The sequence below is a fragment of the Mus caroli genome, chromosome 7 (genome assembly GCF_900094665.2).
Source record: "Mus caroli chromosome 7, CAROLI_EIJ_v1.1, whole genome shotgun sequence".
Taxonomy (NCBI): Eukaryota; Metazoa; Chordata; class Mammalia; order Rodentia; family Muridae; genus Mus; species Mus caroli.
The window spans coordinates 16,122,675-16,137,234 of NC_034576.1; the positions used below are offsets into that span (position 1 = coordinate 16,122,675).

Consider the following 14,560-nt stretch of genomic DNA (forward strand, 5'->3'; position numbering starts at 1 on the left):
ATCCATCCATCCATCCATCCATCCATCCATCCATATATCCATCCATCCATCCATCCATCCATCCATCCATCCATCCATCCACATATCCATCCATCCATCATCCATCCATCCATCCATCCATCCATCCATCCATCCATTTTTCCATCCATCCATCCATCCATCCATCCATCCATCCATCCATCCACATATCCATCCATCCATCCATCCATCCATCCATCCATCCATCCATCCACCCATCCTTCCTCCCTCCCTTCCTTCTTTCCCTTCCCTCTCTCCCTTCCTTCTTTCTCTCTTCCTTCTCTCCCTCCCTCCCTCCTTTCCTTCCCTTTCCTTCCTTCCTTCCTTCCTTCCTTCCTTCCTTCCTTCCTTCCTTCCTTCCTTCCTTCCTTCCTTCCTTCCTCTATTGATGTCTAAGACTTTTCCAGGAACTGAGTTTTCCTAATGTCAGATTACTCCCTGTCCTCCCAAAGCACTGACTCTAGTGGGTCAGAAGTCAGAGTATCCAAGATAATCTCATGGGTTGACTGGCACTACAAAGGGAACAAAGAACAAAAATTCAGAAAGTGAGAGTTTTCTAGAGGAGGAGATCAGCCAGGCATGCTCACACCAAATATGGGGACACTGAGGGGTGATTCAGGCAGACAACTGAGCAGAGAACTGCATATAGAGTTGACAACACAGAGTCTTTGAGGGAATGGAGGTCATGTTGCTCACCTCCATCAAGGAGGCTGGGCACACCTCTACCCACACCCCTAAGCTGAGTGCTGATCTCTGTAGAGGAATGTGTTGGTTTCTTTTTTTTTTTTTAAGATTTATTTATTTTATTTATATGAGTACACTGTAGCTCTCTTTAGAGGGCATCAGATCCCATTATAGATGGTTGTGAGTTACCATGTGGTTGCTGGGAATTGAACTCAGGACCTGTGGAAGAGCAGTCAGTGCTCTTAACCATTGAGCCATCTCTTCATCCCTGTGTTGATTTATTTTTTTTAAAATTTTATCTTATTAGATATTTTCTTTATTTACATTTTGAATGCTATCCCAAAAGTTCCCTATACCCTCCCCCTGCCCTGCTCCCCTACCTGTGTTGATTTCTTAATTGGTTCTTGATTGTGTCAATAAAGAAGATAGAAGCCAATTGCTGAAATAGCTTAGCTGATAATAGCCCAACAATTGTGCTATCTTACTAGTTTAAAATATTAAAATTGCCTAGTGTTTTCCATATGTGGAATAAAGGTGGGCAGAAGAGTGTAACCGGGGTGGCTATTGGAGGCTTGGTGAAGCTAGCTGAGAGGGCCTGGGGCAGCAACCACAGTTTCTGGTCAGGGAACCAGCTGGCCATTGACAGAGCTGTTGAAAGTGAAACCAGCAACAGCTGATCTAGGTGCCTGCTGGGAGTGTGGGTAGAGCTCTTGGGAAGGCAGAAGTGTGATTTAAAAGAAAATTACGTGCAGCAGATCTCACCTGCTCAATCTCAGTGGTTGCTTTCTCTTTCCATTTAGCCTCCCTTTTAGCCTGCTGGCTCCTGTCCACCACTGCCCAGGTCACCATTGAATCAGTGCCATTCAATGTGGTTGAAGGAGAAAATGTCCTTCTTCTTGTTGACAATCTGCCAGAGAATCTTATAGCCTTAGCCTGGTACAGAGGGCTGAGGAAAATTGTTGTATACACACTGAACACTAAAGTAAGTGTGATGGGGCAAATGTACAGTGGTAGAGAGATAGTGTCCAGCAACGGGTCCCTGTGGATCCACAATGTCACCCGGAAGGACACAGGATTCTACACCCTACGGACCGTAAATAGACGTGGAGAAATTGTATCAACATCATCCATGTACCTCTACGTGTACAGTAAGTGATACTTGGCGAACTCTGGGTGCTGAGTGGGGTTCATTCCAGCACACACACACACACACACACACACACACACACACACACACACAGAAGTGTCAGGCCTACCTGCCCTTTGCCTTGTGTCCTCATGTTGGGGTGTGAATATTTAGTGCAGGACACACGTGGGGAATAATGACAATAGAACAGAATCCTTCATTTGACTTTACCTTGCAGTCAGTTGGATGTGTGGCTGATACATCCATGAAGGACATCAGTCATTGTTTAGACTTCTGGAGTTCTTAGAAGTAATGTGTCCTTGTGAAAGACCTTGAGGGAGGAAGATTGGGTTTGAATGTGGAAGCCATAGGATCCTCATGGAAGTGAGCACCAGGAAGCCCTGTCTGCAGACCTCTGTCCTGCTCATCTCCTGATGGCTCTGAAAAGCAATTTTAAAAGGCTGGATTTTGACTTTCTGATGGGAGTGAACAGTGCTTTGGAGGAGCAAATTCTTGTGCCATGTGTAATTAGCCAGTGTACTGTCATGAGAGCCTCAGTTAGGTGAGGTCTCCTGGACATCTCCAATGAATCCGCAGGGAGAGTAGAGAAGGACAGGTGCTCAGGCCACTAACTAATTATCCTGATGGGCTTATGAGATTTCCAGGAGGGTCATGGTTGCCAAGGAGAGGGACAGAGGACACAGGACCTTCTGACAATTGCTTGGCCTTTGGGGTCCAGCTCAGGGAAATGACAACAGGCTCTGCTGATGTGGACAGCTCCCCAGATGTGAGCTGCAGTTCCTCCAATGATCAGCAGGGGCAGTCTTGGGGAAGCACAAGGCCCAGAAGAATATTTGTCTCAACTAGGAACTTAGCTACCTTTCTTGGCTTCCTTTCCTGTTCCCGGAGGTCACTGACAGCCTTCTTAGGTCCTCTAGCTGTTTCCTGTATTTGCTACCCTGCTAGGAAACAATGTTTAGTAGGAGCTCTATGTATTTTCTTTGGGAAAGATAGAGTGTCCTAAGGGAATCACCTAGACAGAGGTTCAAGGCATCTCAGAAAGGCCAGGGAGCACATGGGCAGACACAGTTCAGCAAACAGAAGTAGGCTCATTGTCTTGAAACCCTGCAAGAGATGATTGAACCCAGAGCAGTCCTTCCAGGACCCAGGTCATCTCCTCCCACACACTCAGGCTGTGAGCTCCTGACATATCTCCTCCTGGCCTTTCTTCTCCCTCAGAATCCTGACTGGTGCCTGCAGTGAGAATAGATCTGTCCCCTTCCCCACTCATCATGTGGCTTGTCCCTTTGGATCCCTCACACATATCTGTCACCTTCCTCCTGAGAGCAAATCCCATCTTTCCAGAGCACAGAGGACTTCACAGGGCAGGCTGGGTGCCCAGCTGGGTTTCTGTGTCACACAGGGAGTGCAGAGGCTCCCTCTTTGATGCTATCAAAGGCCATGGTAGATCAGAGGCAGCCCCTGGGTGAACAGATATTCTCTCAGGGGACAGGGATTCTCAGAAGTTTGTTCCTTATTGTGTGCTCTGGATGGCTAAAACAGAACGAGCCAAGTGAAGAGGTGAGTAGCTCTCAGAACACAGAGAGGCTCACAGCCCATGGGACTCTGGGAGATGCTTATGTCTGGGAGGAGGCTCAGCTCAGAGGATCAGAGAACCGGGGGAGCTGAGCTGGAACAGATGTGCCACAGAGGGAGGACAGATCTGGCCACAGAGATCTGGGACGTGCTCTCTGTACCATCTGCAAAAGATGTACCACCTGATGGTGCTCCTGCTCACAGATGAGGAGACCACATTTTACAGTGTGTGAGAGAAGAGGACTCACCTACTGTCTAGGGTCTCTTCAAGGGGACAGGGACTGGAGAATAGCCTCAGGGTTTGTAGGGGAGAAGACAGCAGTATAGAGGCTCATCATCATCATCACCACCACCATCATCATCATAAGCAGCAGCAGCAGGAGGCTCGTGGAAAATAAGAAGCAGGGGGAGGGGTAGATTGTTCTCACCCAAAGTGAATCATCATGACCACAATGTTTTGAAGACTGAGGTTCTCAGATGTGACATCCCAAATAAGAAACCAAGCTGGTGTTGATCAGTGACACAGTTCAGTGGATATAGACATTTGCTTCAAGTCTGATGACCTGAGAACCAATGAACACTAGTTGTCCCCTGATCTCCACCTAGGGACTGTATCCTGCACACCCTCCCCACTGAGACATGCCCTTGCACATGAACAGATACACCAGTATAATAAGTAAATGTATAAAAAATTATAGCAAATGGAAGCAATCAACACTCTATTCCCAAAAATACAAATTTGTTAAATAAATCCATGACCATGTATGGTCCTGAGGCCTCCTTTACTCATTCATTCATTCAGTCTACACTGAGTGTGAGCAGGGATCTGAGGACAGTGAGGTGGGGCCATGTAGACACCTGAGGAGAGAGCACCATAGAGAGGAAATGAGAAATGAGGGACATGGAGCACATGAAGGTAATGTGGTGACCTCCACCAAGTAGGGCAGGGAGACCCTCACACACACACCTCAGCTGAGCAATGGACACAATTGCTCAGGACACAGACAAAATACAATGTCTTAGCCAAATGCAAAAGTCCTAATATTGATGGATCTCTCTTCCCTTCTAGCCTCTCTTTTCATCTGTGGGCGTCCTTCCTTCCCTGCCAAGCTCACTATTGAGTCAGTGCCGCCAAGCGTTGCTGAAGGGGGAAGCGTTCTTCTCCTTGTTTACAACCTCCAGGATAAGCTTCGAGGGCTTTCCTGGTACAAAGGGGCATATGTGTCTAGGAACCTTGAGATTGCCCGACAGATAATAGCCAAGAATTCAAGTGTGCCAGGCCCTGCCCACAGCGGTAGAGAGACAGTGTACAGCAATGGATCCCTCCTGCTCCAGAATGTCACCCGGAACGACACTGGATTCTACACCCTACGAACTCTGAATAGACATCGGAAAATGGAATTAGCACATGTACAACTTCAGGTGGACAGTAAGTGATTCTCTGGGATCATTCAGTGCTGGTAGGGCTTTGAAACACAGGACTGTCACCCCCGGCATGTGGCTACCAACCCTTTGCATTGTGTCTTCATTTTGGGGGTTGACCACTTGTGCTGTACACACATGATGAAGAGAAAGGCCCATAGATCAGACACCATCATCTGACTTGCCCCTGTATCAAGGAGGACCTTGTCAGAAAATAACTCAACCCTAGATGCCAGAGTTTGCCTAGTCTTCTGGGGCCTCTTGCATGCATGTGATGAAACCACAGCATCCTCACAGAGTGGTGAGCACTAGGAAGCTCTGGCATCAGTCATCTGTTCCAGGCTTGACTGCAATGTCTTTGGGAACCATTTTGTCAGGAGTCCTGCTTCCTGCCTGTCTCCTCACAGCTTGTCCATCCTGATCTTCTAGCACCTAGGACACTGAGCCCAGGGGTGGAAAAGCTTGGCATGGACTGGGCCCTCTGACATCAATCACCAATTAAAAAATGCACCATAGGCTTGCCCACAGGCCATCTTCTGGTGGTGTCATTTTAAATTGAGGCTCCCTCTTTCAAAAGATTCTAGCTTGTTTTAAGTTGGCATAAAGCTAGCCAGCATAATTCCTGAGCCCTTTCCATTACCTGAGTTTGCCAAGAAGACCAGACTGCTCTGGGCCATCACCTAGCCTTAGTCCTGGGGCTGCAGGCTGAGCAGTAGGACATCTAGAAAGTGATGTCAGAGGCTGAGTGCAGGTACAAAGGAAATGAGAAAAGTCAGAAAGTGAATATGCAGGGTGTGCAGAGACCAAGGTCAGAGGGAGGCATCATCTCAAAGCATAATGTGCATAAGTGTGTGTAATGTCTGACCAAGGGCAGTGAGGGGGCAGACATGGAGACACTAAGAAAAGTGCTCCATGCAGAGGAAATGAGAGATTCTGTGGCACTGAGGGAATGGAGGCTATGTTTCTGACTTCCACCAGGTAGGATAGACACACCCCTGCCTGCATCTCTAGGCTGAGTGAAGAATTCATCTGCTCAGGATGCAGGTCACCATCTTTCCACCAAGCACAATGATCACATGTAATGATTTTTCTCATTTCCCTTCCAGCCTCCCTTTCTTCATGCTGTGACACTCTTGACTCTGGCCAACTCATCATTGATCCAATGCCACGGTATGCTGCAGAAGGGGAAAGCATCCTTCTCCGTGTTCTTAATCTGCCTGAAGATGTCCAAGTTTTTTGCTGGTACAAAGGAGCATTGACCTTCCAGATCTTTAAAATTGCAGAATATAGCAGAGCCAGGAACTCCATCACCAAGGGGCCTGCTCAAAGCAGAACAGAGAGAGTATACACTAATGGATCTCTCCTGCTCCAGGATGTCACTGAGAAAGACACGGGCTTGTATACTCTACAAACGATAGACAGAAATTTCAAAATTGAAAAAGCACACGTGCAAATCCATGTGAACAGTAAGTGACTCTCTATGGCTTCCAGCTGTTGGGTGTGACTTACCCTATTTTATAACTGTATTGTATGAACTGGGCTGTGCCTGCTCTCTCAGCCACTGCATTGTATCCTCACCCTAGGGTTTGGGCATTTACTGCAGGGCATACCTGGGATGGACCAACAGCATTAGATCAGAACCTGTCCCCTATATTTACCTGCAGAGAGGAAGGCTGGTACTGAGTAAATTCAGGCCAAGGAGGTAAGTCACAGCCCTGATCCTTGGGTCTCTCACCATGCACATAGTAGCCCCGAAGAAGATCTGTAGGGTTCATTCAGGCCCTCCCTGAAGAAATATTTCCAGGTTCCACAGAGAGCACCAGGAAGTCCTGGCTGCTAATCTCCATCCCTGTTTAGACTCAAGGGGACAGTGGGGAGTGTTTTTGTCACTGCTTGTTTTTGGATTCCTGTTGGAGATGACATGGGACAAAGCTCTATTGGCACGTGGAATCAGCCTGTGTACTGCCATGAGAGCCATGGTTAGGCTATGTCCCCTGGACATCTACCTCAGAGACTCAGCAGGGAGAGCATAGCTGGACAGGTGTTCAGGCCATTAACTAACTGTCCTATTGGGCTCATGAGATTTCACAGGAAGGGCAGGGTCCCCAAAGCAAGGGGCAGAGGACACAGGTTCCCCTCTGCAGTTGGTTTTCCTCTGAGGGCCAGCTCCTGGAATTGTCTCCTGCAGGCAAATGATGGCAGAGTTGCTGAACTGGACGGTATCAAAGCAAGAGGTGTAATGGTCACTAGATAAAGAGATAAAATAGAAAATAACTAAGGCCTCACACTCTGCCCAGTCTACTGGGGCTCTAGCCATGAATACTCAGAATGCTCAGACTGCCTATATTGTTGCAGCTCCTGGTAGTGTTTCCTGTCACAGGTGAGGAGAACAGTGCCTGACTGAGAGAAGGGGAGCTATGGTGGAAGGAGAGGAAGGGCTCCCTCAAGTTGACCTCTGACCTCCATCTAGGTGTTGAGTTCTGCACTCATCCATACACACGATGATGTACAGTTTCACCTGCACCAACACACACACACACACACACACACACACACACACACACACACACACACGCACACACACACACACACCACATGTTTATGTGAGCAGGAGCTTTAACCTCTGTCAGTAGCTTTAAATATGAGAATTTAATTAAAACCTGATCTTGGCAGGCCCTGAGACATTCATTCCATCTACCCACAGGCCACAGGAATTTCCAGAAAATTAAATTCCTTTTAAAAAACAAGGTGCTAGGTTTACTGAACTGGAAGTCATACCAGGCAGCCCATCTCAATGTGAAGTCAGTGTTGAGTGCACCCAGAGAGGGACAAAATCAAAGAGGTCAGGAAGAAAACACTGAGAATTGTAGAAGAAGAGGTGAGGAATGGTACCTCCATCCCCCACATCTGAGAGAGAGAGCAGGCTTGTGAGGATGGTGAGGGTGGAGACATGCGAGGACAGAGTTCCCCACACAGTCAGGTGCACATGGAGGATGTTTGCTCACTCCGAGTGGTTCACACACTCCCACCCATCTCCGCTGAGTGATGGATCTAAGCTTCTCTGGACCCCATCTTTTCACCAAAGACAAAGATCTTAATATTGATGGATTTGTCTCTTTTTCTTCTATCTTCCCTTTCAGTCTGTGTTTCCCCCTCCCTCCATGGTCCAGCTCACTATTGAATCAGTAAGAGGAGCATCAGGAAGCCAGGGATCCATACCCAACTCTAGTTTTACCCAGAGAGTGTCTCCTCAGGGCTAACATTGGACTTCCTGTCAGAGCTGACAGGGAACAAGTCTTTGCTAAGTGTCCTACAGGGTGTAGCATCACCTGTTTATCGCCATGACAGCTGCAGTCATGTGGGTCACTTGTGCACCTCCTTCTCCTGAGGTTCAATGGACAGGTGCCAGGACAGAAGCCAACTGTTCTGATGAACTTAGGAAATTCTCTGGAAAATAATGTCCCTAAGGGTAGGGACAGAGATGACAGTTCTCTAGGCACCTCCTTACCCTCAGAATTCCAGCCTAGGGTAAGTGGAACAGATGCTGCTGATGTGAGCAGCTCCCCATCCCCAGATCAGAACATTGCTCATACCTAATCTTAACTCATAGGCAGTGCAATGATCATGCACAGTTGTCCTAGTACAGGGAAACTGAGGCACATCAACCCCCGTGGCTCAATCAAGGTCACACAGCCCTTGGGTCACAGATGCAAGGCACAAGATATGACTGTAGTTGCCGGGCATGGTGGAGCATGCCTTTAATCCCAGCACTCGTGAGGCAGAGGCCAGCCTGGTCTACAAGTGAGTTCCAGGACAACCAGGGCTATACAGAGAAACCCTGTCTCGAAAAACCAAAAACCAAAAACCAAAAACCAAAAACAACAACAACAAAAAAATGACTGTAGTCACCACTCCATTTTCTCCTCCATGGAAGCTTTATTTATGCGAGCTATAGAGGGGCTGGTTGAGCTGTCTGAAAGATGACTGTCATTTGGTCCCCTCTTCTGTTTCTTTGCAGAGCCTGTGACACAGCCCTTCATGAGAGTCACGGATAGCACAGTTAGAGTACAGAGCTCAGTGGTCTTCACTTGCTTCTCAGACAACACTGGGGTCTCCATCCGTTGGCTCTTCAACAATCAGAGTCTGCAGCTCACAGAGAGGATCACACTTTCCCCATCAAAATGCCAACTACGTATAAATCCTGTCAGGAAAGAGGATGCTGGAGAGTATCAATGTGAGGTCTTCAACCCAGTCAGCTCAAAGACCAGTCTCCCAGTCAGCCTGGCTGTGATGAATGAGTGACCCCTCTTCTCATCCTACAGCAGGGGGAGGCATTCCTTTGTTAATAGGGTACAAAATGGATGAAAGTTACATAGTAAAAATTGTCAGTCTCCAGTCATGTACCACCAGCATGGTGGCTCATGCCTGTAGTTTTGACATAGCAGTGTGTAGAAGAACAGGCCACCATTTTAAGTGAGACTTCGTGTCCAAAGGAAAATAAAGACATCAGTATGGTAAACAGTATTGCAAATGTGTTAAGAGTTTAGGTTGTGGATCTAGTATATCACTAGCCCTGAGAATCCATGGCAACTAGGTTCAGGAGTTCCCAAACTTCAGGATTCTCTGAGTGCCCTTTTAACATGGTACAGTGTCTGCACAGAGACAAACATGCTCTCATATACTCCAATAGTGTCACCTAACCCCAAAGCTACCTGGACATCAGTCACCCATGGGAAGTGAGGAAGTGACAGAAGGGACTGCCCATAGTTCTCAGTGCACATAACTGGCTACTAGATAGTTTTGATTCACAGTTTCTTTGATGCACAGAATTGAAATATTTTTGTGTAAAGGACAACTGGAGTGTTTCTATCCCAAGGGTGGCAGTCACAGTGTGACCTTGCATACAATTCTTTGTCATATAAATATACATAATATAGATGATATATATAAATATATAATATATCCAACTCTATATAATGTGTATTATATTTATATGAGATTTCTCCCTTTAGTTGTTTTGAAGCACACAGCTGGGTAGCATAAATCTCATTTTTCCTGTCACTTGACCATTGCCACTGCCTATTTCTGAAGTATTTCTAAACTTATCCTGCTCTTTTCAGGCATGTGTAACCCCATCTACTCTTGTCTATGCTTTTGACTAAACATATCTAGTTATATGAGGTCAGAAGTATAGTTCAAGTGGGTGTTTTTGCTCACCAGTTTCAGAAACTTCTATAGATTTTTTTTTTTTTAGGATTTTCTCCAAATAAGTTTCACTCATCTGCAGATATATTTTACAGCTGATTGGCCACTTTCCATTTATTTGTGTTGTAGAATGGTTGTGTTTAGGATCCTTAAGGGAATACTGAGCAGAAGTGGTCACAGCATCATCCTCGTGTCAATCATGCTCTTAGAGGGAAAGCTGCCAGTGTCCCCATCAAGTACTGAGTTGGCTCTATGTTTTGTTTTTCTTTAAAAATTATTTATATCTTTTACATCTCAATATCAGCCCCCTCCTTTCAGACCCCTCTCACAGCTCATTTTCTCATCCCTACTCCTCCCTGGATATCTCCCTTCAATCCCCCTCATCCACCCTAGCACATCAGTCACTTGGCTCAGGACTTGGCACACCCTCTCTCACAGAGGCCAGACAAGGCAGCCCAGTTAGGTGAATGGGATCCTCAGCCAGGCAACAAATTTAAGGACAGCCCCTGATCCAGTTGTCAGGGGATCCACATGAAGACCAAGCTACACTTAAGCTATATATGTTTGGTTGTGGGACTGCATCTGTTTCCATTGGCTGCTGGGTGGAGCCCCTCAGAGGACAGACATCTAGGCTCCTGTCTGCAAATATAACAGTTTCAATAGTGTCAGTGATTGTTGCTCACCCATGGAATAGGTCTCAATTTGGGGAAGTCATTGGTTGGCCATTCCCTCTGCCTCTGCTCTATCTTTGTCCCCGTACTTCTTGTTTGCAGGACACATTTTAGGTTAAAGGTTGTGGGTGTGTTGGTGTTCTTATTCCTATGCTGGGAGTCCTGCCTGGCTACAGAAAGTGGAAAATTTAGGATCCATATCCCCTACTGTAAGAATTTCAGTTAGAGTTATTTTGTCACCCTGAGGCCTACTGCAGCATAGAGATGTCCTGTGTATGGTGCTTCTTCCTCACTGATTTCTGTTCTCTCTCCCCTGTTCTCCCTACAGCTGATCTCCTCTGTCCTGCTCCCCTGCCCATCCTATCTCCCACCCAATTCTTTCCATTCCAATCAAAGCATGCTGGGGTCTACACATAGTGTCAGAGACACAATGCACACCAGTGGATCACTGCTCTTTCAGAACACCATCCAGATGGGTACAGGATATTTTGACCCTACAAATCTCAAATGCTGAGGTTGAATGTGCACGCACCTGCATCACCATGTAAATAGTCAATGGTTTGTGCTATCTCTGCATGTGGTTGTGTGACCCTTGGGTGCTAGGTGGGTTGTTTTCACTTTGTACACACTAGTCTGGACTGGTCCTGCTTCCTGTTGTGTCCACACTGGGATTTTAGAATTTAGTGTAGGAAACACCCAAAGTAGACAAACTGAAATATTTGTTTTATCTGAATTCATGCCGTTGAGAGCAGGATGTATTTTTTTTGGGAAGTAACACAGCCAAAGAATCAGGATAAGCCCAGGTTGTGTGGGCCTTATCATAAATGTAGTCCAAGAGAGATCCTTGGACTGAGAATCTGGCTGAGGGAGTTGTGCATTCTTAATAGAAGAGACTACCAGGAAGTCCTGGCTCTAGATAATTGTCCTAGTCTCCTGACTCCAGATGATCTGGGGGAGGGTGAGCAGAGTTGGAATCTGATCCATTAGAGCTAATAGAATGCTTTATTAGCTGTCTGAATCTCCCAGCTCACAGAACCATCCAGTGCACTGCCATGAGACCCACAGTTAGGCTAGGTCACCAGGGCATCTCATTCTGAGTCTTGCATGGAGAGCACAGATATACAGACGCTCAGGCCATCAGCCAAATGTTGTGATGGACTTAAGAGACTTTGCAGGAATGCCAGTGTCCCCAAGGGAAGGATATCAGGTTCTCCTGATGACTCCATGTCTTCAAGGATTAAGTGTAGCAAATTTTCTCCTGTAGACAGTAACAGACAGTGGTGATCTGGGCAGCCTTCCTGCCCCAGTTTCAGGCCCTTGTTCATATTTAAGGCTACCCTGTAGACACTGCAACATTCATCCATGGGATGTGCTGTCATCAGGAAATTGAGACACAGGGAACATGCCGCAGACTCCCCCCACTCCCTTTTTGGGTCTCCTATCTGTGTGGAACTGGTCTCTGGTGACAAGTGGGCAAAGGAGTCTGCGAATGACAAAGATGACACGAGAGAGCGTGTTGAATTTGAGTGTAATTTGTCAAATTGAGCATCAAACTTTTTATACAGAAGAGTAACAGGAAGCCAGATGAACACATCCTCTAAGTTACAGTGCCACAATACAAAAGGAATGTATACATCAAAAGATGGCAGGGACCAGGCCGCATTTACCACTAAGAAGGGAGCCAGATGTAATGCTAGTCTATTGTCAAGCCCACCCCCAGGGGTTCTTAGTAAATGCCTGACTTATGCAGTTTTGTCAGAGACCATACTGTGAGAAAGCGGGCCCTTCACAATCTCCCACCCTGACAAGCCAAATGGCCTTGTGCTAGGAGCCGGTTGTCACTCCCTTCTCCCTGTTCCCTTCCTGGCACCTGAGGCTGTAAAAGCTGAATTATAGTCCCCTCTTCCTTATCTCTTTCTGACTCCTATGACATCCAAGGACATGAGTTACATGCTGAGCCTGGCCTGACACCCCAAGGCTGTTAAGGAGGATCTATGTTCCAAAGATAAGACGCAGAGTGCCCGCTGCCTGGAGACTGACTTTGGCCCTCATGTCAGCAGATGCCTACTTCTTTGTTCTTTGTTAATTCCCCCTCGATCCCTCCCTATTCCCCTCGATGTATGCTTTAAAACCCAGCATCTCAGCCTAATAAACGGAGACCTTGATAGGACCCTCTATTTGATCTCCAGCTCCTTTTTCTCTTCCTCCCATTTTCTCCCATGTTTGCTGTCCCCCTCGCAACCACAAATAACTGAGTCTTGCGGGACAGATACTGTTTCTTTGGGCCTAGTGAAGAAACCTGTCTCAGGGGGATTCCCTAATTCTTTCACGGTAAACCCACCTATTCGCTAGGCCATTGTGAATTCCCTTCTCTGGGTAAGACTGGCTATTGTCTCAAGTAAACACTCTGCAGGCCAGCCCTGAGCTATCCCGTTTGTTGTGATGCCTAATTAGTTTCACTGTCTCTACTAGAAGTAAATTTGAATGTTACTGAATCGGTAACCTTCTCACTGAATTCCTACTGAATTCCAAGCTCGTTGGCTTCAAGGATTTTCTAGGATGATGGAACACTGGTGGAGGCTTACCTATGTCAGAATTCAATCTTTAAAGGCACTTATAATAAAACAATACTGAAAGAGAGCATACACTATACTAATGCAGGGATAGGGTATGAGTATACGGGTTATGAGAATGCCAAGGTTCCTGGAGGCTGAGTCTCCTTGAAACTCTTTGCCTCGTGAGTGCTTGCAGGTCTCTCGGCCTGTTAAGCAGACTTCACTGGAGTGGGTGTAGCATTCTCCCCCTTTCGTTTTATTTTTCAGCTGAAGTTCCAGAATGTCCCGCTTTGTCGTAGCTACAGATCTCAGCAGTACTCTAAAGATGAGTGGAAACACGATTACTAATAAAATAATGCCAATAATAATAGCAAGTAGGATTATATATTGAACTCAATCCAGGGGATTCAATGCATTTAGGTTATTTTGTAAATCTCTTGGCAATTCATCAATGTTCCAAGTGTTCAAGTGACTTCTGCTAATATCTTAAATTTTTGCCTTTCTAGCCTTAATATTTTCTATATCCTGCTCTATTGCTAAGACTACTTCTTCTAAAACATTAACCTTTGTCTCCATTAAAAAATTTTTTTTATTAGATATTTTCTTCATTTATATTTCAAATGCTATCCCAAAAGTCCCCTATACCCTCCCCGAGCCCTGTTCCCCTACCCACTCACTCCCACTTCTTGGCCCTGGTGTTCCCCTGTACTGAGGCATATAAAGTTTGCTAGACAAAGGGGCCTCTCTTTCCAATGATGGCCGACTGGGCCATCTTTTGCTACATATGCAGTTAGAGACACGAGCTCTGGGGGTACTGGTTAGTTCATATTGTTGTTCCACCTATAGGGTTGCAGACCCTTTCAGCTCCTTGGGTACTTTCTCTAGTTCCTACATTGGGGGCCCTGTTTTCCATCTGATAGATGACTGTGAGCATCCAATTCTGTATTTGCCAGGCACTGGCAAAGCCTCACAGGAGACAGCTATATCAGGGTCCTTTCAGCAAAATCTTGCTGGTGTATGCGATAGTATCTGTGTTTGGAGGCTGATTTTGTGATGCACCCCTGGGTGGGGCAGTCACTGGATAGTCCATCCTTTAGTCTTAGCTCCAAACTTTGTCTCTGCAACTCCTTCCATGGATATTTTATTCGCTATTCTAGGGAAGAATAAAGTATCCACGCATTGGTCTTTCTTCTTGATTTTCTTGTGTTTTGGAAGTTGTATCTTGGGTATTCTATGTTTCTGGGCTAATATCCACTTATCAATGAATGCATATCTAATGACTT

At 46.3% G+C, this 14,560-nt stretch overlaps 1 protein-coding gene across 3 annotated transcripts in view; it reads left to right on the forward strand.

Annotated features, from left to right (window-relative positions):
- The window catches only part of LOC110297752 (pregnancy-specific glycoprotein 22-like), a 46,544-nt gene that overhangs the window by 17,034 nt on the left and 14,950 nt on the right, over nt 1-14,560 (forward strand). Inside the window, exons 2-5 of one of the 3 annotated variants that reach the window (XM_029479973.1) lie at nt 1,503-1,850; nt 4,494-4,853; nt 5,953-6,312; nt 8,865-9,080. In XM_029479973.1, the coding sequence (XP_029335833.1) occupies nt 1,503-1,850; nt 4,494-4,853; nt 5,953-6,312; nt 8,865-9,080 (1,284 nt within the window). Of the gene's footprint in view, nt 1-1,502; nt 1,851-4,493; nt 4,854-5,952; nt 6,313-8,864; nt 9,819-14,560 lie in introns of those variants that run through there. The other 2 variants (XM_029479974.1, XM_021166710.1) reach the window with 2 other exon arrangements.